This window comes from Bos indicus, chromosome 2, assembly GCF_029378745.1.
Source record: "Bos indicus isolate NIAB-ARS_2022 breed Sahiwal x Tharparkar chromosome 2, NIAB-ARS_B.indTharparkar_mat_pri_1.0, whole genome shotgun sequence".
Lineage (NCBI taxonomy): Eukaryota > Metazoa > Chordata > Mammalia > Artiodactyla > Bovidae > Bos > Bos indicus.
This window is the reverse complement of record NC_091761.1, coordinates 7,736,341-7,753,373: the sequence shown is the minus strand read 5'-3', so window position 1 is coordinate 7,753,373 and position 17,033 is coordinate 7,736,341. Positions and strand designations below refer to the sequence as shown.

Here is a 17,033-nt window from a genome sequence, read left to right as displayed (position 1 = left end):
ATAGATTAGAGGTTGGGTTTTCCACCATTTGGTACTAATTAACTAGGGACAATCTGATTTCCATTTGTTACATTCACATGGCAGTGCTGCCTGTATTTATATCAGAAAAAAAAAAAAAGGTTTCTTCTGCCCTCTTAGCCTTGTGAGCACTCCAGAAGATCGTTCCATTATAAGATGTGGACAGAGCAAGTTAAATCAAATTGTTCATGATTCTTGTGTTTACATGCTTACATTTTACTTTTCTGGCTATAGAAGATTTTAACCAAATCAGATCATTGCCAGGAAGTTAAATGAATAAAATTGCAGTCCTAAGAAATACTGGACTTTGTCTTGCTGAGTAAAATAAATGTCTCCCTTTCAATTAAACCAACTGTTACTGGATAAAAGTCTACCTTTGCGTAATCAACTGTGTGGCCTCTGATTAGACTTGATAGGGCAAATTATACCCTAAACTGTATATTTCGTTGTGGGTAAATAAAACTGCCTATTTATCTTCCTCTGGGGTTGTCTCAACTGCTATTGAAGATGGGTAAGGGCAGATTGTGAAAACTTTCAATTACACAACAAACCAAATGTGAATCTTTAAACAAAAGCATAAAGTTTAAACATGAACATTGATTCAAGAACATTTGAATTAACCAGTTCACAACTTCACTTTCACAACTGTCACTTTTGCAAGTGATGGTTGTAAAGAACTAAACCCTGTCTAATGTGGAGAAAAATATATTTCATTCCTGTTCTTACAATGAGTACCTAATCAAGTCATTTGATCTCTTCTTGTTCCGGATACCTGGAAGAGCTAGGCATCTATATTGAAAATATGAATCCAAAGAATTTATTTTTTAAATATAATTCTAAGTAGAATTTTAAATTCTACTATTTTAATGATTGTGATAAATCATGTTTTAATCTTGAAATTATTTGTTTTATGTTTTAAAAGAGTCTCTCGAGATTTATACTGCCAAAATAACTAGCAGCATAAAATAAAATTTCAGTATCATTCTAATATTTCTAATCTTTAATGCATTTTTTTGTTATTGTTTAAATGTATTCAATATTAACTGATAGGATTCAAACCCTTTTATGATGTCTCATCATTGTCATTCTTAGGCAGATATCACAGTTGAAATATTCATCATGGCCTAATATACCAAGTCTTTACTCACTGAAAGAAAGAGCTTTAAAACTATAATAGCTATAAATCTTAATTATGGACACTCATTATTAATATGTCTGAATAACCTAACAACTCCTGCATAATTAACATATAATTGTTGAGCATAGATTTCCTCATTTCCCTTAGTATAGTAATTCAGATCCCATGAAACTTCCTAAAGACCAAAGCACTTATAATTGTGAGCATAAAAGGATTAAACGGTAGTGCCATCAACTTCTGTAGCAAAGTTCCAAAATTTTGGTTTCTAGCCATCTATCAAAATATTGACACAACACCCAGCCTAAAAAAATATCAAGCCATTTTTATCTGAGCTGTGTATTTCATTTCTTAAAAACAAAAATTCTCAAGCACTTAAAAATGGAATAATAAAAAATGGCTAGTTCCTGAACCCTTAACTTCAAAGATACTACTCAAAATATTTATCCAGTGCCCCAAATGCCACTGTATGCCATTTAGGGGCTGTAGTCACATACTCTTATTCTTATTTACCAGGCCTAATAGATTGGGGCAGAATCAGACACTAGTGAAATATGTCTGTGTATTTAAACATGCTGGGTTTAGATTTCATTCTTAAAAGGAATCAGATGGAATATCTAATTCCCTAAGTTGAATTGTTTGTAAGTTAAGAATCACAAACACAAATGTCAGCAGAGCCCAGGCTGTGGCATAAACGTGTGTCCTAGTCAAGGGGTTAGAGTGAGGAGTTGGAGGGCAGACACCAACTTAAAAGGCACAGCTATTTCTCAATACCAGTGAATTATTTTTACATAAATTTTTGGGCCCACTTTCTGGATTTTCTAACTTCTAAACAGACTCTCTAGATTTTTAAGGTACAATCTTAAAATTAACCTGTAAACAACTGAACCAATATTTTAAAGACCTGTATGACCCAAACAAAAAAATCCTAGGGGACCAAATGTAGATTACTGATGACCAAAGGAAACTGGCATTCCCAGGCAATGCTAGTGGTAAAGAACCCACCTGCAAATGCAGGAGGCATAACAGACATGGGTTCAGTCCCTCTGTCAGGAAGATCCCCTGGAGGAAGGCATGGCTACCCACTCCAGTATTCTTGCCTGGAGAGTCCCATGGACAGAGGAGCCTGGCAGACTATGGCCCATAGGGTTGCAAAGAGTCAGACACGACTGAAGCAACTCAGCACACAGGTATATGCAAAAGGAAACTAGTAAGAATTAGTTAGTGTTAGAATTTTTAAACTTTGAACACTAAAGCTATTGATAGATAGCCCTGCTTTACCATTGAAAGTAAAAATAGTTCTTAATTGGGGTACTGACATATTCTATTATTTTCATATGATATACATTCTTCATTTATATTATCTAAATGAAGTATATTTATACTTTCTCAGATGAAGTAGAATGTAAGTATTAACACTATGATAAAACACTAGAGCACTTTTAAGTTAGGTTTTTCTGGGCTTCAGTTTGCTTTGAGGAACCTGGTAATATGTTTTGGTCAATACAAATCATAATATAGAGTACTCCCATTTATAAGCCAAATGATCCCAGGGATAACTTCCAGTTAATATCTTTTTATGTTCTACTCAATTTGGATGTCCTTGTCAAGTTACAGTTTAAGTTAAAACAGTTGCTGGAGTATAAATTAGAGAAAAATATTAATTGACAGTTTATTATATACCAAGTAATCTGTTATACAGAATATTTAGAAAGACAAAGGTTTGTCCACCAGGAGCTTACAGTTGTTACCTATAATTACATAAAGGTTGCCATCAACTACAGAATTTTACAGCAAATTATATAGACCATAAAATAGATCTTAAAATTATACACATACATGCATATATGTACACATATCTATAGATAGATAGGTGTCTATGAAGATCAATAGGGAGAGCAGTCATCGTGTAACTGTATATGCACATTAATATGCTTCCCAGGTGGATCAGGGGTACAGAATCCACCTGCCAATGCTGGAGACGCAAGTTCAATCCCTGAGTCAGGAAGAGCCCCTGGAGGAGGAAATGGCAATCCACTCCAGTGTTCTTGCCTGGAAAATCCCATGGACAGAGGAGCCTGGGGGGCTACAGTACATGGGGTCACAAGAGTCAGAGGCGACTTAGCGACTGAGCATGCATGCATGTGCGTATTAATAGTGATAAGTTATATAATTCGGACCATCATAGACTTATTTCCACACTGAATGCTTTCCTCAGCTTAAATTTCTCGCTTTACACTGCCTTGTTTCCCCCTCTGCTTCCTGAAACGTGTGAAGTGACTTCAACTTTAAAGATGCTTTCAAGCTTGTTGTTTCTCCTAACTATAATTTTAGTTACCACCTTTCACCATGAAGTTTGTCAAAAGCCAGATTTGTGTTGGCTACCACCAAGTCCTATTAGTGTTGAAAAATATCTGCAGTGTGATTTGTAGCCTAGAAGCCTGGCTCCAGGCCAAATCCTCCAGACCCTACAAAGTTACAAAGTCTTTCTGTGGCAAGTCTCATGGGGGAAAGCTGCCGGCACCACTGCAGATTTAGTGCATTGCGTGCGGAGGAGTTGCAGGCCAAGACTTGGCCCCTGCCCCACCCAGGCAGCCACACTGTTACAGGTAGCTGCATTTCAGCCCAGGTGCCTCCATTTACAGGCCTCCTTATTGGAGGCCCTTGGCCTAGGCCTCTCTTAATGGTCTCATCCAGACCATCTTTGGGGGGCCCTTGAAAACACATTTTGACACTTCAGTTCAGTTCAGTCTCTCAGTCGTGTCCAACTCATTATGACCCCATGATCTGCAGCACGCCAGGCTTCTCTGTCGATCAGCAACTCCTGGAGCTTGCTCAAACTCATGTCCACCGAGTCAGTGATCCCATCCAACCATCTCATGCTCTGTCGTCTCCTTCTTCTGCCTTCAATCTTTCCCACCATCAAGGTCTTTTCAAATGAGTCAGTTCTTTGCATCAGGTGGCCAGAGTATTGGAGCTTCAGCTTCAGCATCAGTCCTCCCAATGAATATTCAAGATTTATTTCCTTTAGGACTGGCCGGTTTGATCTCCTAGGAGTCCAAGAAACTCTCAAGAGTCTACAACACCACAGTTCAAAAGCATCGATTCTTCGGCACTCAGCTTTCTTTATGATCTGACTCTTACATCCACACATGGCTACTGGAAAAACAATAGCTTTGACTATATAGACCTTTGTCCACAAAGTAATGTCTCTGCTTTTTAATAAGCTGTCTAGATTGGCCATAGATTTTCTTGCAAGGAGCAAGCATCTTTCAATTTCATGGCTACAGTCACCATCTGCATTGATTTTGGAGCCCAAGAAAATAAAGTCTGTCACTGTTTCCTCATCTGTTTGCATGAAGTGATGGGACTGGATGCTATTATCTTAGTTTTCTGAATGTTGAGTTTTAAGCCAGCTTTTTAAACTCTCCTCTTTCACTTTCATCAAGAGGCTTTTGAGTTCCTCTTCACTTTCTGCCATAAGTGTGGTGTCATTTGCATATCTCAGGTTATGGATATTTCCCCCTGGCAATCTTGATTCCAGCTTGTGCTTCATTCAGCCTGGCATTTCACATGATGTACTCTGCATATAAGTTAAATAAGCAGGGTGACAGTATACAGCTTTGATCTACTCCTTTCCCAATTTGGAACCAGTCCGTTGTTCCATGTCCAGTTCTAACTGTTGCTTCTTGACATACATACAGGTTTCTCAGGAGATAGATATGGTGGTCTGGTATTCTCATCGCTTTAAGAATTTTCCGCAGTTTGTTCTGATCCACACAGAGGATTTAGCGTAGTCAGTGAAGCAGAAGTAGATGTTTTTCTGGAACTCTCTTGCTTTTCCTATGATCCAGCTCCAGCCTGAACATCTGGAAGTTCTCAGTTCATGTACTATTGAAGTCTAGCTTGGAGAATTCTGAGCATTACTTTGCTAGCATGTGAGATGAGTGCAATTGTGCACTAGTTTGAACATTCTTTGGCATTTCCTTTCTTTGGGATTGGAATGAAAACTAACCTTTTCCAATCCTGTGACCACTGCTGAGTTTTCCAAATGTTCTCACATATTGAGTGCAGCACTCTAACCGCATCATCTTTTAGTATTTGAAATGGCTCAGGTTTCATCATCTTGCCCTAGCTTTGTTCGCAATGATGCTTCCTAAGGTCCACTTCACTTTGCACTCCAGGATGTCTGGCTCTAGATGAGTTATCACACCATCATGGTTATCGGGTTCATGAAGATCTTTTTTGTACAGTTCTTCTATGTATTCTTGCCACCTCTTCTTAATATCTTCTGTTTCTGTTAGGTCCATACCATTTCTGTCCTTTATTGTGTCCATCTTTGCATGAAATGATCCCTTGGTACCGCTCCACTAGAGAAATACTAGTGGTATTTCTCCAGTAAAGCTCAGTTTTAAGTATCTTCTACTCTTAGTTCTTTCCCTTGATCTTCCCTCTGTTCCCCTATTCTCTCCCCCAAAACCAAACCAAACCAGTAGGAACCTTTTGTTCAGGGCTCCCTAGCAAGACAGAGAGAATGCCCTGCTTCTGTAATGATGCTTCTGACCTTTGCCCAGTGCCATTCATTGAGGAATGGGACCTTAATGAAGCCAGCACTTTCTTTTTGGCCTCTTGCTTACACTATTACAGTAAGTGAATAAAGGCTCAATTATTATGTACTTTCATTTGTGTGGTTGTTTTAACTGACCATTCTGACATCTGGCTGCTCAACTCTGTCCAGCTCAGTATTTGACAATAGCTTTCCATGATGTAATGAAAATAGCTTCCAAAAGTCATCCAAAGACTGACCCCATACAGTATACTATAATAGTTGTTTATTATTATGTATCTCTCTGATTTATTTGAAGTCATTCAACAATGCCTCTGTTCATCCCCCCAAAATTTTACCACTTGGAACTCACTACCTATAGAAAGGGCATGATGATTGGAGTCAGATTGTTTTGAATTTTGGCTTTGCTTCTTACCTTGCTGCTCCTGCTGCTGCTAAGTCGCTTCAGTCGTGTCCGACTCTGTGCGACCCCATAGACGGCAGTGCACCAGACTCCCCCATCCCTGGGATTCTCCAGGCAAGAACACTGGAGTGGGTTGCCATTTCCTTCTCCAATGCATGAAAGTGAAAAGTGAAAGGGAAGTCTAAAATCACAAAGAATCCATGGGCCTTGACCCCCCTATCTTTAATATGATAATGATATAATACTACTAACACTAAGACTTTAAAAGAATGATTGGAGGATTAAATCTAACAGGTATGCTGTACCCCTTTTTGAAAATTCTACAGACTTAACTTTTTACTAGACTTTACTCCCACTGACATTTTTCCTTGTTGCTATTTTTTCCTTCTCCCATCTCATCACAAAGAAGCTCTCTCAGAAATAAATCTTCAGGCATTTGTCATTTCCCTCTCTACCTTCTTTCTCTTAAGTTATATTGAATGCAATATTTTATTTAAATATATAAAAATGTAATATTTCAGTAAAAAAGCATCCAATTAAAGAACACAGAATCGGAAGGTCCTGCCATAGGAAAAAATCTACTCAAACTAGTTGTTTTAATCTTAGAAAAGTTGTTTTGAAATTACTTATCATTTTCACAATATTCTTTCATGAATAAATTTTCATGTATTCTTTTTCCTCCATGTCTTCTTTCTTTTCCTTAGTATATTTCTCTGTCATTTCTTTACAGCTGCTGCACAAAATGTCTGATCATGAGCAACACGGGTTTCAGAGATGCTCGCCCTCTTTCTGGCATAGTACTGATGATTCATCTCCCTGTCTAAATATTTCTTCCATTACTGTCACTCCTGTCAACTCTCCTGATTCCAGACTATCATTGGGACTGTTAATACCACCACCTTCTAAACGGGGCCTTCCCAAGCCAGACAGTGACAACAGCATCCCAAGACCGCATGTAATTTGCTAAATAGAAAATTATTTTTATTATCCCATATATTATTTTGAATTCTGCCAATATATGCCATTTATATAGTATTGAAAAAATCAAGTATGTCTTGAATTGATGATGTGATCTGGGGCCTTTATGTGCCATTTTTGCATACTTGGGTCATCTGACATCAGAGAGTTTCTAGTAGAGAAATTGAAAGTGAAAGTTACTCAGTCCTGTCCAACTCTTTGCAACCCCATGGAATTCTTCAGGCCAGAATATTGGAGTGGATAGCCTTTCCCTTCAACCCACTCCAGTGTTCTTGCCTGGAAAATCCCAGGGATGGGGGAGCCTGGTGGGCTACCGTCTATGGGGTTGCAGAGTCGGACACGACTGAAGTGACTTAGCAGCAGCAGCCTTTCCCTTCTCCAGGGGATCTTCCCCGCCTAGGGGATGGAACCCAGGTCTTCTGCATTGCAGGCAGATTCTTTACCAGCTGAGCCAGAAAGGAAGCCCTTCTAGTAGAGAGTGGTAGTCCAAATCCACAAAAAGATGAAGTAGGACAAGTACTTTCAAGGGTTCATCAGAAAAGAATCTAAAACCAGTGGATATATGTATATGTACAAATGATTCACTTTGCTGTACACCTGAAGTTAGCACAATATTGTAGATCATCTATACGCCAGTACAAATTTTAAAAAGAAAAAAAAAGATTCATCAAATATGGTAATTGGGAAGTTAGGCCATTGATGATACTGGCAAAGCTGTTTAAGTACAGCTCAGCAAAAAGAGCAATCTAGAGACTTCTCTGCCAGTCCAGTGGTTAAGACTCCATGTTCAAGGGGCTTGGGTTCCATCCTTGTTTGGGGAACTAAGGTCCACATGCCATGGAGTGGGATCAAAAAAAAAAAAAAAAAGAACAGTCTAGAATGATCTTAATTGAGGATTGGATGAAGTAAACAGGCAAGAAATATAATACCTCCTTCAAAGAGCTCAGCTTCAATAGAGAAGAGAAAGAGAAATGAGGGTCTAGAGGAGTAAAGAAGCGCTGAGTAAAGAGCTTTTTGGTTGGTTTGTTTTAACAAAGTCAAGATTCGAGTATCTTTAAATCCTGACAAAGAGGAGAGAGATGGATGCCAGGGGGAATGGAGAGAGAGGCTGATTAGGAGAACATTGCTGAGTAGGAGGAAGGTTCCTCCAAGTCTTTGTATAGTGTTTGTGACTGATAAACCATAAAGGGAAAGTAAGTTGCTAAAGAAAGGAAGATGTCAGCTATTTTATTATCCTGCATGAAAAAAATGTAATAACAGTCATGTAAACTGAATAGCAAATCAGTTACTCTTTACACACAATCAGGCTTATTTTTCATTACCTACATCACCTATAAATAAAAAAAAAATGTATTCTGAAAACACAAATTTTAATGTGTACCACTCTAAGCAGTTCCAAGCAATGTTCATGTTCTTATAGGAAAAGTTAATTTCTCCTCACTATTTCTCTCCAAAATGAAAATTCTCTTTGGTTTATAGATGATATATATATATATAATTTCTTCCCTGTATGACAATTACATATTATGTAATTTTATATGTAAATTACATATTATGTAAAGTGATGATTGTTTCATTCTGACATTACGTCCAAGTCCAGATTGTCCCAGATAACTTAACCATTTTGGTGGTATACTTAGTGACTATAATTTATTTTACAAGGTACCTATTTATTGTAGAAAACTTGATGAAAACTTATTCTAAGAATAAATGTCACTATAATGAATATAATAGTTGGCAGTCACTAGAGTTATAAATACAATTTAAAATAGACTCCTTGAAAATTTTTTTTAAATCTTTATCAATTGCTTTTGAATGGTTATGTTTAAGATGCATCACGTAAGTTCAGTTATTTCAGTCTAAATCTTATAATCTTATGCAAAATACATTACTGATATCAAGGTTTTAAAGAAATTGTTTGTAACATGTTTTCAATTCTTGGATATAAATGGCAATTATTTCTAGATATATAAAAAATCCAATATAAAAGATACATCTGTCTATAATAGTGTTGTCACCATTTTTGCCATCATCTTTGATAACATTTTTGTAGAGATTTTCTTGCCAATGAGCATTTGGCATATGTGGTTCATTCGTATGAAATTGCCTACTTAACCATTTTTGATCTACAGAGTGGCAAGTTCATATGACTCAACCACATGTGTTGGGTTGACATGTCTTTTATATGTATGTGAAATATTTTTCATTATAATGTGTCTATATGGACTACTACCCTAATGCGTGTTATCTTCATTGCAGGCAGGCAGTGTGACACCTAAGTCACCCTCTACTGACATCTTTGATATGATTCCATTTTCTCCGGTATCACACCAGTCTTCAATACCTACTCACAATGGCATGCAGCCGCCTCCAGTACCTAGTCGATCTAACGAGATTAGTAAGCTTTCTAAACAAATCAATATTTTTTGCTACATTTGTGTACATTTTAAATGTTTAATTAGCTCTTTATGTGAAATCATATATCTTAACAAGCTCACTAGAAATTTTAATAACCAAAAATTTTTGTTTATATATATGTAACAAGTTCAGTGAATTATATATTTTACTTTATAATTCAGAGTATACTACTAAAGACATCACTATTTGCATTTAAAACTATTTCATGAAAAATGGTATTTTGGTATAAGATTAATTCCATCATAATACAAGGTACTTAATTATGTTTTTATTGTGTTTGGGGTTGTATTTTTAATATGTTTTAAATGATTACAAACAACCCTGGTGGTAATTAATTATCTTTGACATATATAGAGAGATCAGTTTAAGTTTTTATCATAGGGCATGTGGGTAGTCTTAAAGAAACATGTTAATCTATGAATTTCATATATATAAATCTATGAATTTCATGATTTCTTTATAACTAACTCTATGTAAGTGTTCTCTATTTGATATTTAAAAAGCTATAATAAATACATTGCTTTTCTGATTTACTTTCTATATATCTTTCTATATGTAAGTCTTTTTCTGTTGAATTAGAAAGCATCTAGCAGATGCTAATCATCAATGTCTTGACTATATTTTGATCTGTGCCCTCTCACAGAAAGCTAAAGAATGGTTTCCAATGGTCTTGATCAGTCAGCAAATCCAAAGGGTCACTGAAGAAAAGAGTTTTACGTATTATGCTTTATTGCTTCCTCTCTGATTCACACTTAAGACATTTTCAATGTAGCTCTGAAGTTTTAAAGCTGTGAAGTATTTCAGAGCCTATAGTCTATTTCCCCTGTGGAACTTAACAAACTGCATTGCACATTTTAGGCATTCAGTAAATTTCTGAGGGCTAATTTGTAAATGCAAAGTAATAATATTAGGTCAATGTACAAAAATATTTCAATACGTAAGTTGAAATATAGCATATTTAAATTCCTCTGAATATATTTTGTGTTTACGCAAAATATTTTTTCAGGGAAATAATCCATAATATACATGTCATGATAGACAATCTTTCCAAAATGAGATATTTCTTGTCCTCATGAGTGTCCCACATCTCTTTGTTTGTGAAAATGTTGAGAGGGGTGAAACTGTTAGTTGCTCAGTCATGTCCAACTCTTTGCGACCCCATGGACTGTAGCCTGCCATGCTCCTCTGTCCATGGAATTCTCCAGGCAGGAATACTGGAGTGGGTAGCCAGTCCCTCCTCCAGGGGATCTTCCCAACCTGTGGACTAAACCCTGGTCTCCTGCATTGCAGGCAGATCGCTTCTTTTACCACTGTTTTTTACGTCCTCTGATTTTCTCACTCTTTTACTCATTCATTTATTTAACTCAATATTTATTTGTTTATCATACACAGTAGATTTTGAAATATAAGTTAGCTGTGTATCTACAATGGACAACTTAAAACCAAATAGAATATAAATTGAGAAGCGTGAATAGATTTTAAGACACTTAGAAGGAATGGTAATTGAGAGTTATCCATCAGGATGATGAGTGAGAGTTCAAAATCAATTACAATTCAGGATTTTAGACCAAATGTTGTTAATGAGAAAAATTGAGGTAGAGAGGGAGAAAGTGAAGGAGTTCTCTTTTAGACATTTGTGAGTTTGAAACATCTTTGGAAAATCTAGGTAGAGATAGGTAAATTGTTTTAAGGAATTTATTAATGAGAAATTGACATCACATCCTGCTATATTTTTTAATGTCTACCTATGCTGATGTCTGAGTTTAGTAAATACAATAATATATCAATAGATAGACTAGATAGATAATAAATGATAGATATGGAGTTTTGATTACTACTGTATCATTTCTATCTACCAACTATCTATCAATTGTCTTTTTGTCTATCTATACTAACAATTTAAGGACAGATTGTTCAACTCAATTTTAATTGTAAAATTGTCTAAAACTCTAATCCAATGGGATTTTAGTATTAGGACTTTTTCTTTAAATGAAATCTTAAATGTATTCATTCATTTACTTTTCTTTATGTTCTAAATATATAAAAGCAGAAACCTACAAGACCCTTTAGTTTTTTTCCTTACTGCCTGAGAACCCTAGTAGTTCTCCAGAGCAAATTTTTGATCTCTGAATACATATGAGGTTTTAATTTGTTTCATATCATATTTCCTAATTGGTTATAAGTTATAGGAGGGAAGGCACTTGACTGGAAAGTCCGTTCCTCACTGCTTTAATCCACTGCCTAGCAAAATGTATGGCACATACTGCGTCCAATAAATGTTTAGTTGATGAAGGAAAGAATGACCAAATGAAATATCACCTGTTTTGTCCTTTTGCTCTTACATTAGATTAAATACTTTTCATGTTATTAATTACGTACTAAATCTTTTTAAATTGAAAATTAGACTTACATGACTTTTTATGGGTTTTAGATCCATCTGAGTTGGCCGAAATATGCCAAAGAGCTCTGTTTATTAATTTGCATGATATTAATATATTTGATATTTAAATTAGTAGTTTCTTAACTTGGGGGTTTATGGACCCCAAAGAATATGATAAATTTAATGTTAAACCTCTTTCACCTAAAAGCACAACATGCTCACTCATACAAAATTTCATTGTACTTTAGAAATGTTAAAAGAATCCCTTAAGCCCATCTGAAATCTCTGACAGTTTTGAGTCCCAACTTTAGAAGACCTGTGTAATGAGAATCTCTGTCTCTCCTGACAGACCTTTCTCTTTACTAATTCATTTCTTCACCATGTGTAAAGCATCACTTAATGTGTATCCTGTTAATGTGTATCCAAGATACTCTTCCAAAGAAAAGTTTCTCCAAGTTCTGATTTATTGCCTATAATAAACATCAGACTGAGGAAAATAAATAGCAACAATAATAATAACACCCATCTGTTATACCTAAGGTAAAAGTAAATCCCCATTCATTTAGAACTGCCCTGGCTTATACCTTTCATCCTGATGAAATTATTGGTAACATTCCTTTCATTCTTAAAAGCGACTTTATTTGGATGTAAATTGTATATCCTTATTTATGTAGTGCTTACCAGCACCAGAAACTTCTAAGCATTTTACTTTTCTTAACTTATTTAATACATGAATCTGAAAAAAAAATTTGCAATAAGGTATATAACAATCTTTCATAATGGGAGTCATGGAATGGTTGAGAATATGTTATTCATAGAACTCAAGTAGATAAATATTACTTCTTACAAAGCATTTAATTTAGAAAAGATGGTTTCCTGAAAAGTGAAGTGGTTTCCCATTCCCTTCTCCAGTGGACCATGTTTTGTAAAAACTCTCTACAATGACCAAAAGAGAAAGGAAAGATATATCCATCTGAATGCAGGGTTCCAAAGAATAGCAGGGAGAGATAAGAAAGCCTTCCTCAGTGATCAGTGCAAAGAAATAGAGGAAAACAATAGAATGGGAAAGACTTTATGAAAATTAGAGATACCAAGGGAACATTTCATGCAAAGATGGTCTTAATAAAGGACAGGAATGGTATGGACCTAACAGAAGCAGAAGATATTAAGAAGAAGTGGCAAGAATACACAAAAGAACTGTACAAAAAAGATATTAATGACCCAGCTAACCATGATGGCATGATCACTCACCTAGAGCCAGACATCCTGGAGTGTGAAGTCAAGTGAGCCTTAGGAAGCATCACTACCAACAAAGCTAGTGGAGGTGATGGGATTCCAGCTGAGCTATTTCAAATCCTAAAAGATGATGCTGTGCAAGTGTTGCACTCAACATGCCAGCAAATTTGGAAAACTCAGCAGTGGCCACAGAACTGGAAAAGGTCAGTTTTCATTCCAATCCCAAAGAAGGGCAAATGCCAAAAAATATTCAAACTAGCACACAATAGCACTCATCTCACACGCTAGTAAAGTAATGCTTAAAATTCTCCAAGGAAGGCTCAATTAATATGTGAACTGTGAACTTCCAGATGTTCAAGCTGGATTTAGAAAAGGCAGAGGGAAAAAAAAAGAAAAGGCAGAGGAACCAGAGATAAAATTGCCAATATCCATTGGATCATAGAAAAAGTGAGAAAATTCCAGAAATACATCTACTTCTGCTTTACTGACTATTCTAAAGCCTTTGACTGTGTGGATCACAAGAAAATGTGGAAAATTCTTAAATAAATGGGATTAACAGACCACCTTACCTGCCTCCTGAGAAATCTATATGCAGGTCAAGAAGACATGGAACAGTGGACTGGTTCCAAATTGGAAAAGGAGTGTGTCAAGGCTGTATATTGTCACCTTGCTTAAAGTTTATTCATGAGAAATGCTGGAATGGATAAGGCACAAATTGAAATCAAGATTGCTAGGAGAAATATCCATAACCTCAGATATGCAGGTGACACCACCCTTATGGCAGAAAGTGAAGAGGAATGAAAGAGCCTGTTGGTGAAAGTGAAAGAAGAGGGTTTTAAAAGCTGGGTTAAAACTCAACATTCAAAAAACGAAGATCATGGCATATGGCAAATAGATGAGCAAACAATTGAAACAGTGACAAACTTTATTTTCTTGGGTTCCAAAATCAATGCAAATGGTGACTGTAGCCATGAAATTAAAAGATGCTTGCTCCTTGGAAGAAAAGCTATGAGAAACCTAGACGGCATATTAAAAAGCAGAGACATTATTTTACCAACAAAGGTCCATCTAGTCAAGGCTATGGTTTTTCCAGTAGTCATGTATGGATGTGACAGTTGGACCATAAAGAAAGCTGAGTGCCAAAGAATTGATGCTTTTGAACTGTGGTGTTGGAGAAGACTCTTGAGAGTCCCTTGGACTGCATGGAGATCAAACCAGTCAATCCTGAAGGAAATCAGTCCTGAATATTCATTGGAAGGACTGATGCTGAAGCTGAAGCTCCAATACTTTTGGACACCTGATACGAAGAAGTGATTCTTTAGAAAAAAACCCTGATGCTGGGAAGGATTGAAGGCAGGAAGAGAGGGGGAGGACAGAGGATGAGATGGTTGGATAGTGTCACTGACTTGATGGACCTGAGTTTGAGCAAACTCCAGGAGTTGGTGATGGACAGGGAAGCCTGGCATACTGCAGTCAATGGGGTCGCAAAGAGTCAGACACAACTGGACAACTGAACTGAAAAGTGAAAATCTTGCTACATTATAAATTTTATTGCCTATAGACAGTTTAATTTTTTGTCATTTAAGACTGGCTTTGAATGTATTCAGAGGAAAGAAATTTCTTTAAAAACTTTGGCATATAATAAGCCATAGAATACATAAAACTCCCTGTCTATATGTTTTGAAGTATGCATTGCAATGTATACTTTAAAATATATGCACAGGGATCTTTTTGATATTCTATTACTCTTGTGGGTTTTGTTTGTTTTTTTTTTTGGCCACGTGGCATGTGGGATCTTAGTTACTCTACCAGGAGTTGAGCCCATTCCCCCTTCATTGGAAGCACAGAGTCTTAACCACTGGGCAGCCAGAAAGTCCCCATTACTGCAATTTAAAAAAAAAAAATTTGTGTGGGGAATAGGAGACATTTTTAGAGAAATAGTCTCATTGTGGTTACCTAGGAAGGTGATGTGATTTCATGCTACACAAGGTATTGTTCCTTAATTTTTTTTTTTTTTTTCCTGGCTAAAGGGTGACATTAAAGTGCATGAACTATGAGTTAAGCTACTTACTAATCTACCAGGTCGTACATATTGTGTCACTATTGTGTTTCAGGGTCATCAATAAATGGAATAGGGAAGTTTCAGTGAATAATACATCAATTTCAGTACATTTAAATTGCTTCAAAAGGAATAAAAATGTAAAAGAAAATAAATTGCTTCGGTAAAATATAGGCATTGAAATATACTAATTATCAAACATTTAGTGATTTTGCTATTTCTTACTTAAAGGCTTAAAAACCTCTCTGAATAATAGTCCTTTGCCACCAGATAGTTTTTAAATCATCATAAAAATGGATTTTTGCTTCCTTTTGGTCTTTAACTACTGTGGATAGAGGTTCATTTGGTTATGCAGGTTTTTCTTGATTTAATCTTGCTTCGAAACTTAGGACTTCCCTGGTGGCTCAGCTGGTAAAGAATCTGCCTGCAGTGGGGGAGACCTGGCTTTGATCCCTGTTGTGGGAAAATCCCATGGAGGAGGGCTATGCAACCCACTCCAGTATTCTTGCCTGGAGAACTCCATGGGCAGAGGAGCCTGGCGGGCTGCAGTCCATGTGGTCACAAAGAGTTGGACATGACTGAACTTAACTTACTTCAACTCACTCCTTATCATTTCATTCACTATATTATTTTCTTCCTTTTAGAGCGGGACCTGTTTGGAGCAGAACCTTTTGACCCATTTAACTGTGGAGCAGGGGACTTCCCGCCAGACATTCAATCAAAATTAGATGAGATGCAGGTGATTATTTTAACAGATTGGCCCATAATCTTTTTTTCTTTTTTCTGTGGTTCCTAGAAAATGTTATATACTATAGTTACCCTTCCCTTGAACTATTATCAACTTACTTAAAATAATTGCTTTAAAATAACAATATACATTTCACTCTAAAAATACTCAGATGCTAAACATAAGGTTTTGTTGTGTTTTTTTCTTAATGGTGCAATTTACAGTGTCAATAAGGTGGTGCATCTTTTTGATACAAAATTGCATGAATTCTTCATGAGTTCATTATTCAAAATCCAAAAATTAAAAGGTCATTGCATTAGATTTATAAGATTTGATCTCAGTCTTTTAAAACAATTATGAATTTCAAAATTGTGAATGGGTGAATGAAGGAAAAGCTTTGTAAGAGTGAAATCATTCTTTTAAAGGAATCATTGTAAAAGAGGTCAACTGTATGGTTATGGATGGAAACTAAACTTTTGGGCACACTGTAGTATATACAGAAGTTGCAATGTAATGTTGCACACATAAAATTTATATAATGTTATAAACCATGTACCACAATTAACTAAAAAAGATAGCTAACTAAGCTGATAGCTAAAACCAAGAATTCCAAAGAAGTGGGGGTGGGGATGTAGAAAAAGAAGGAAGCATTGTGGGCTCTTCTGGGCTCTTACTGAAGCAGCGGACACCAAATGACCACTTGTTGAGGAATGTAGTCCAGCTGCATTTTCATTTCTTTCTTTCCCTTGTATTTTTCAATTCTGAGTTGTTCTGAAAGTTTGAAGATATTTTGTGTAGTGGGCCATGATTAATAATTAGCATTATAAGTACTATAATAAGGTCTTCTCTTTATATTTCCTTATATATCTTGATGAAGTTTTTATGTCCTATTTTTCACCAAAAAGACAATATATATGTGGTAGATTGCAGTCAGAGATCAGCTCATTATATCAATCAGCTTATATGAAGCTGACTGAAAAGATGTGATAAAGAGAAGATGTGATAAATTTACTTATTCGGCCTGGACAATATACTCACTCTTCTATGCTTTGTTTCCTGGAAAAAAAATTAAGGGTTGGATTATGATCTTCTAACACTGATAAAAACACTAC

At 36.1% G+C, this 17,033-nt stretch overlaps 1 protein-coding gene across 7 annotated transcripts in view; it reads left to right on the top strand.

Annotated features, from left to right (window-relative positions):
- The window catches only part of GULP1 (GULP PTB domain containing engulfment adaptor 1), a 329,999-nt gene that overhangs the window by 304,679 nt on the left and 8,287 nt on the right, over positions 1-17,033 (top strand). For 5 of the 7 annotated variants that reach the window (XM_070802458.1, XM_070802452.1, XM_070802455.1 and 2 more), the window contains 3 exons: positions 6,854-7,078; positions 9,361-9,499; positions 15,839-15,933. In XM_070802458.1, coding sequence (XP_070658559.1) covers positions 6,854-7,078; positions 9,361-9,499; positions 15,839-15,933 — 459 coding nt within the window. The remainder of the gene's footprint in view (positions 1-6,853; positions 7,079-9,360; positions 9,500-15,838; positions 15,934-17,033) is intronic. The other 2 variants (XM_070802478.1, XM_070802483.1) reach the window with 1 other exon arrangement.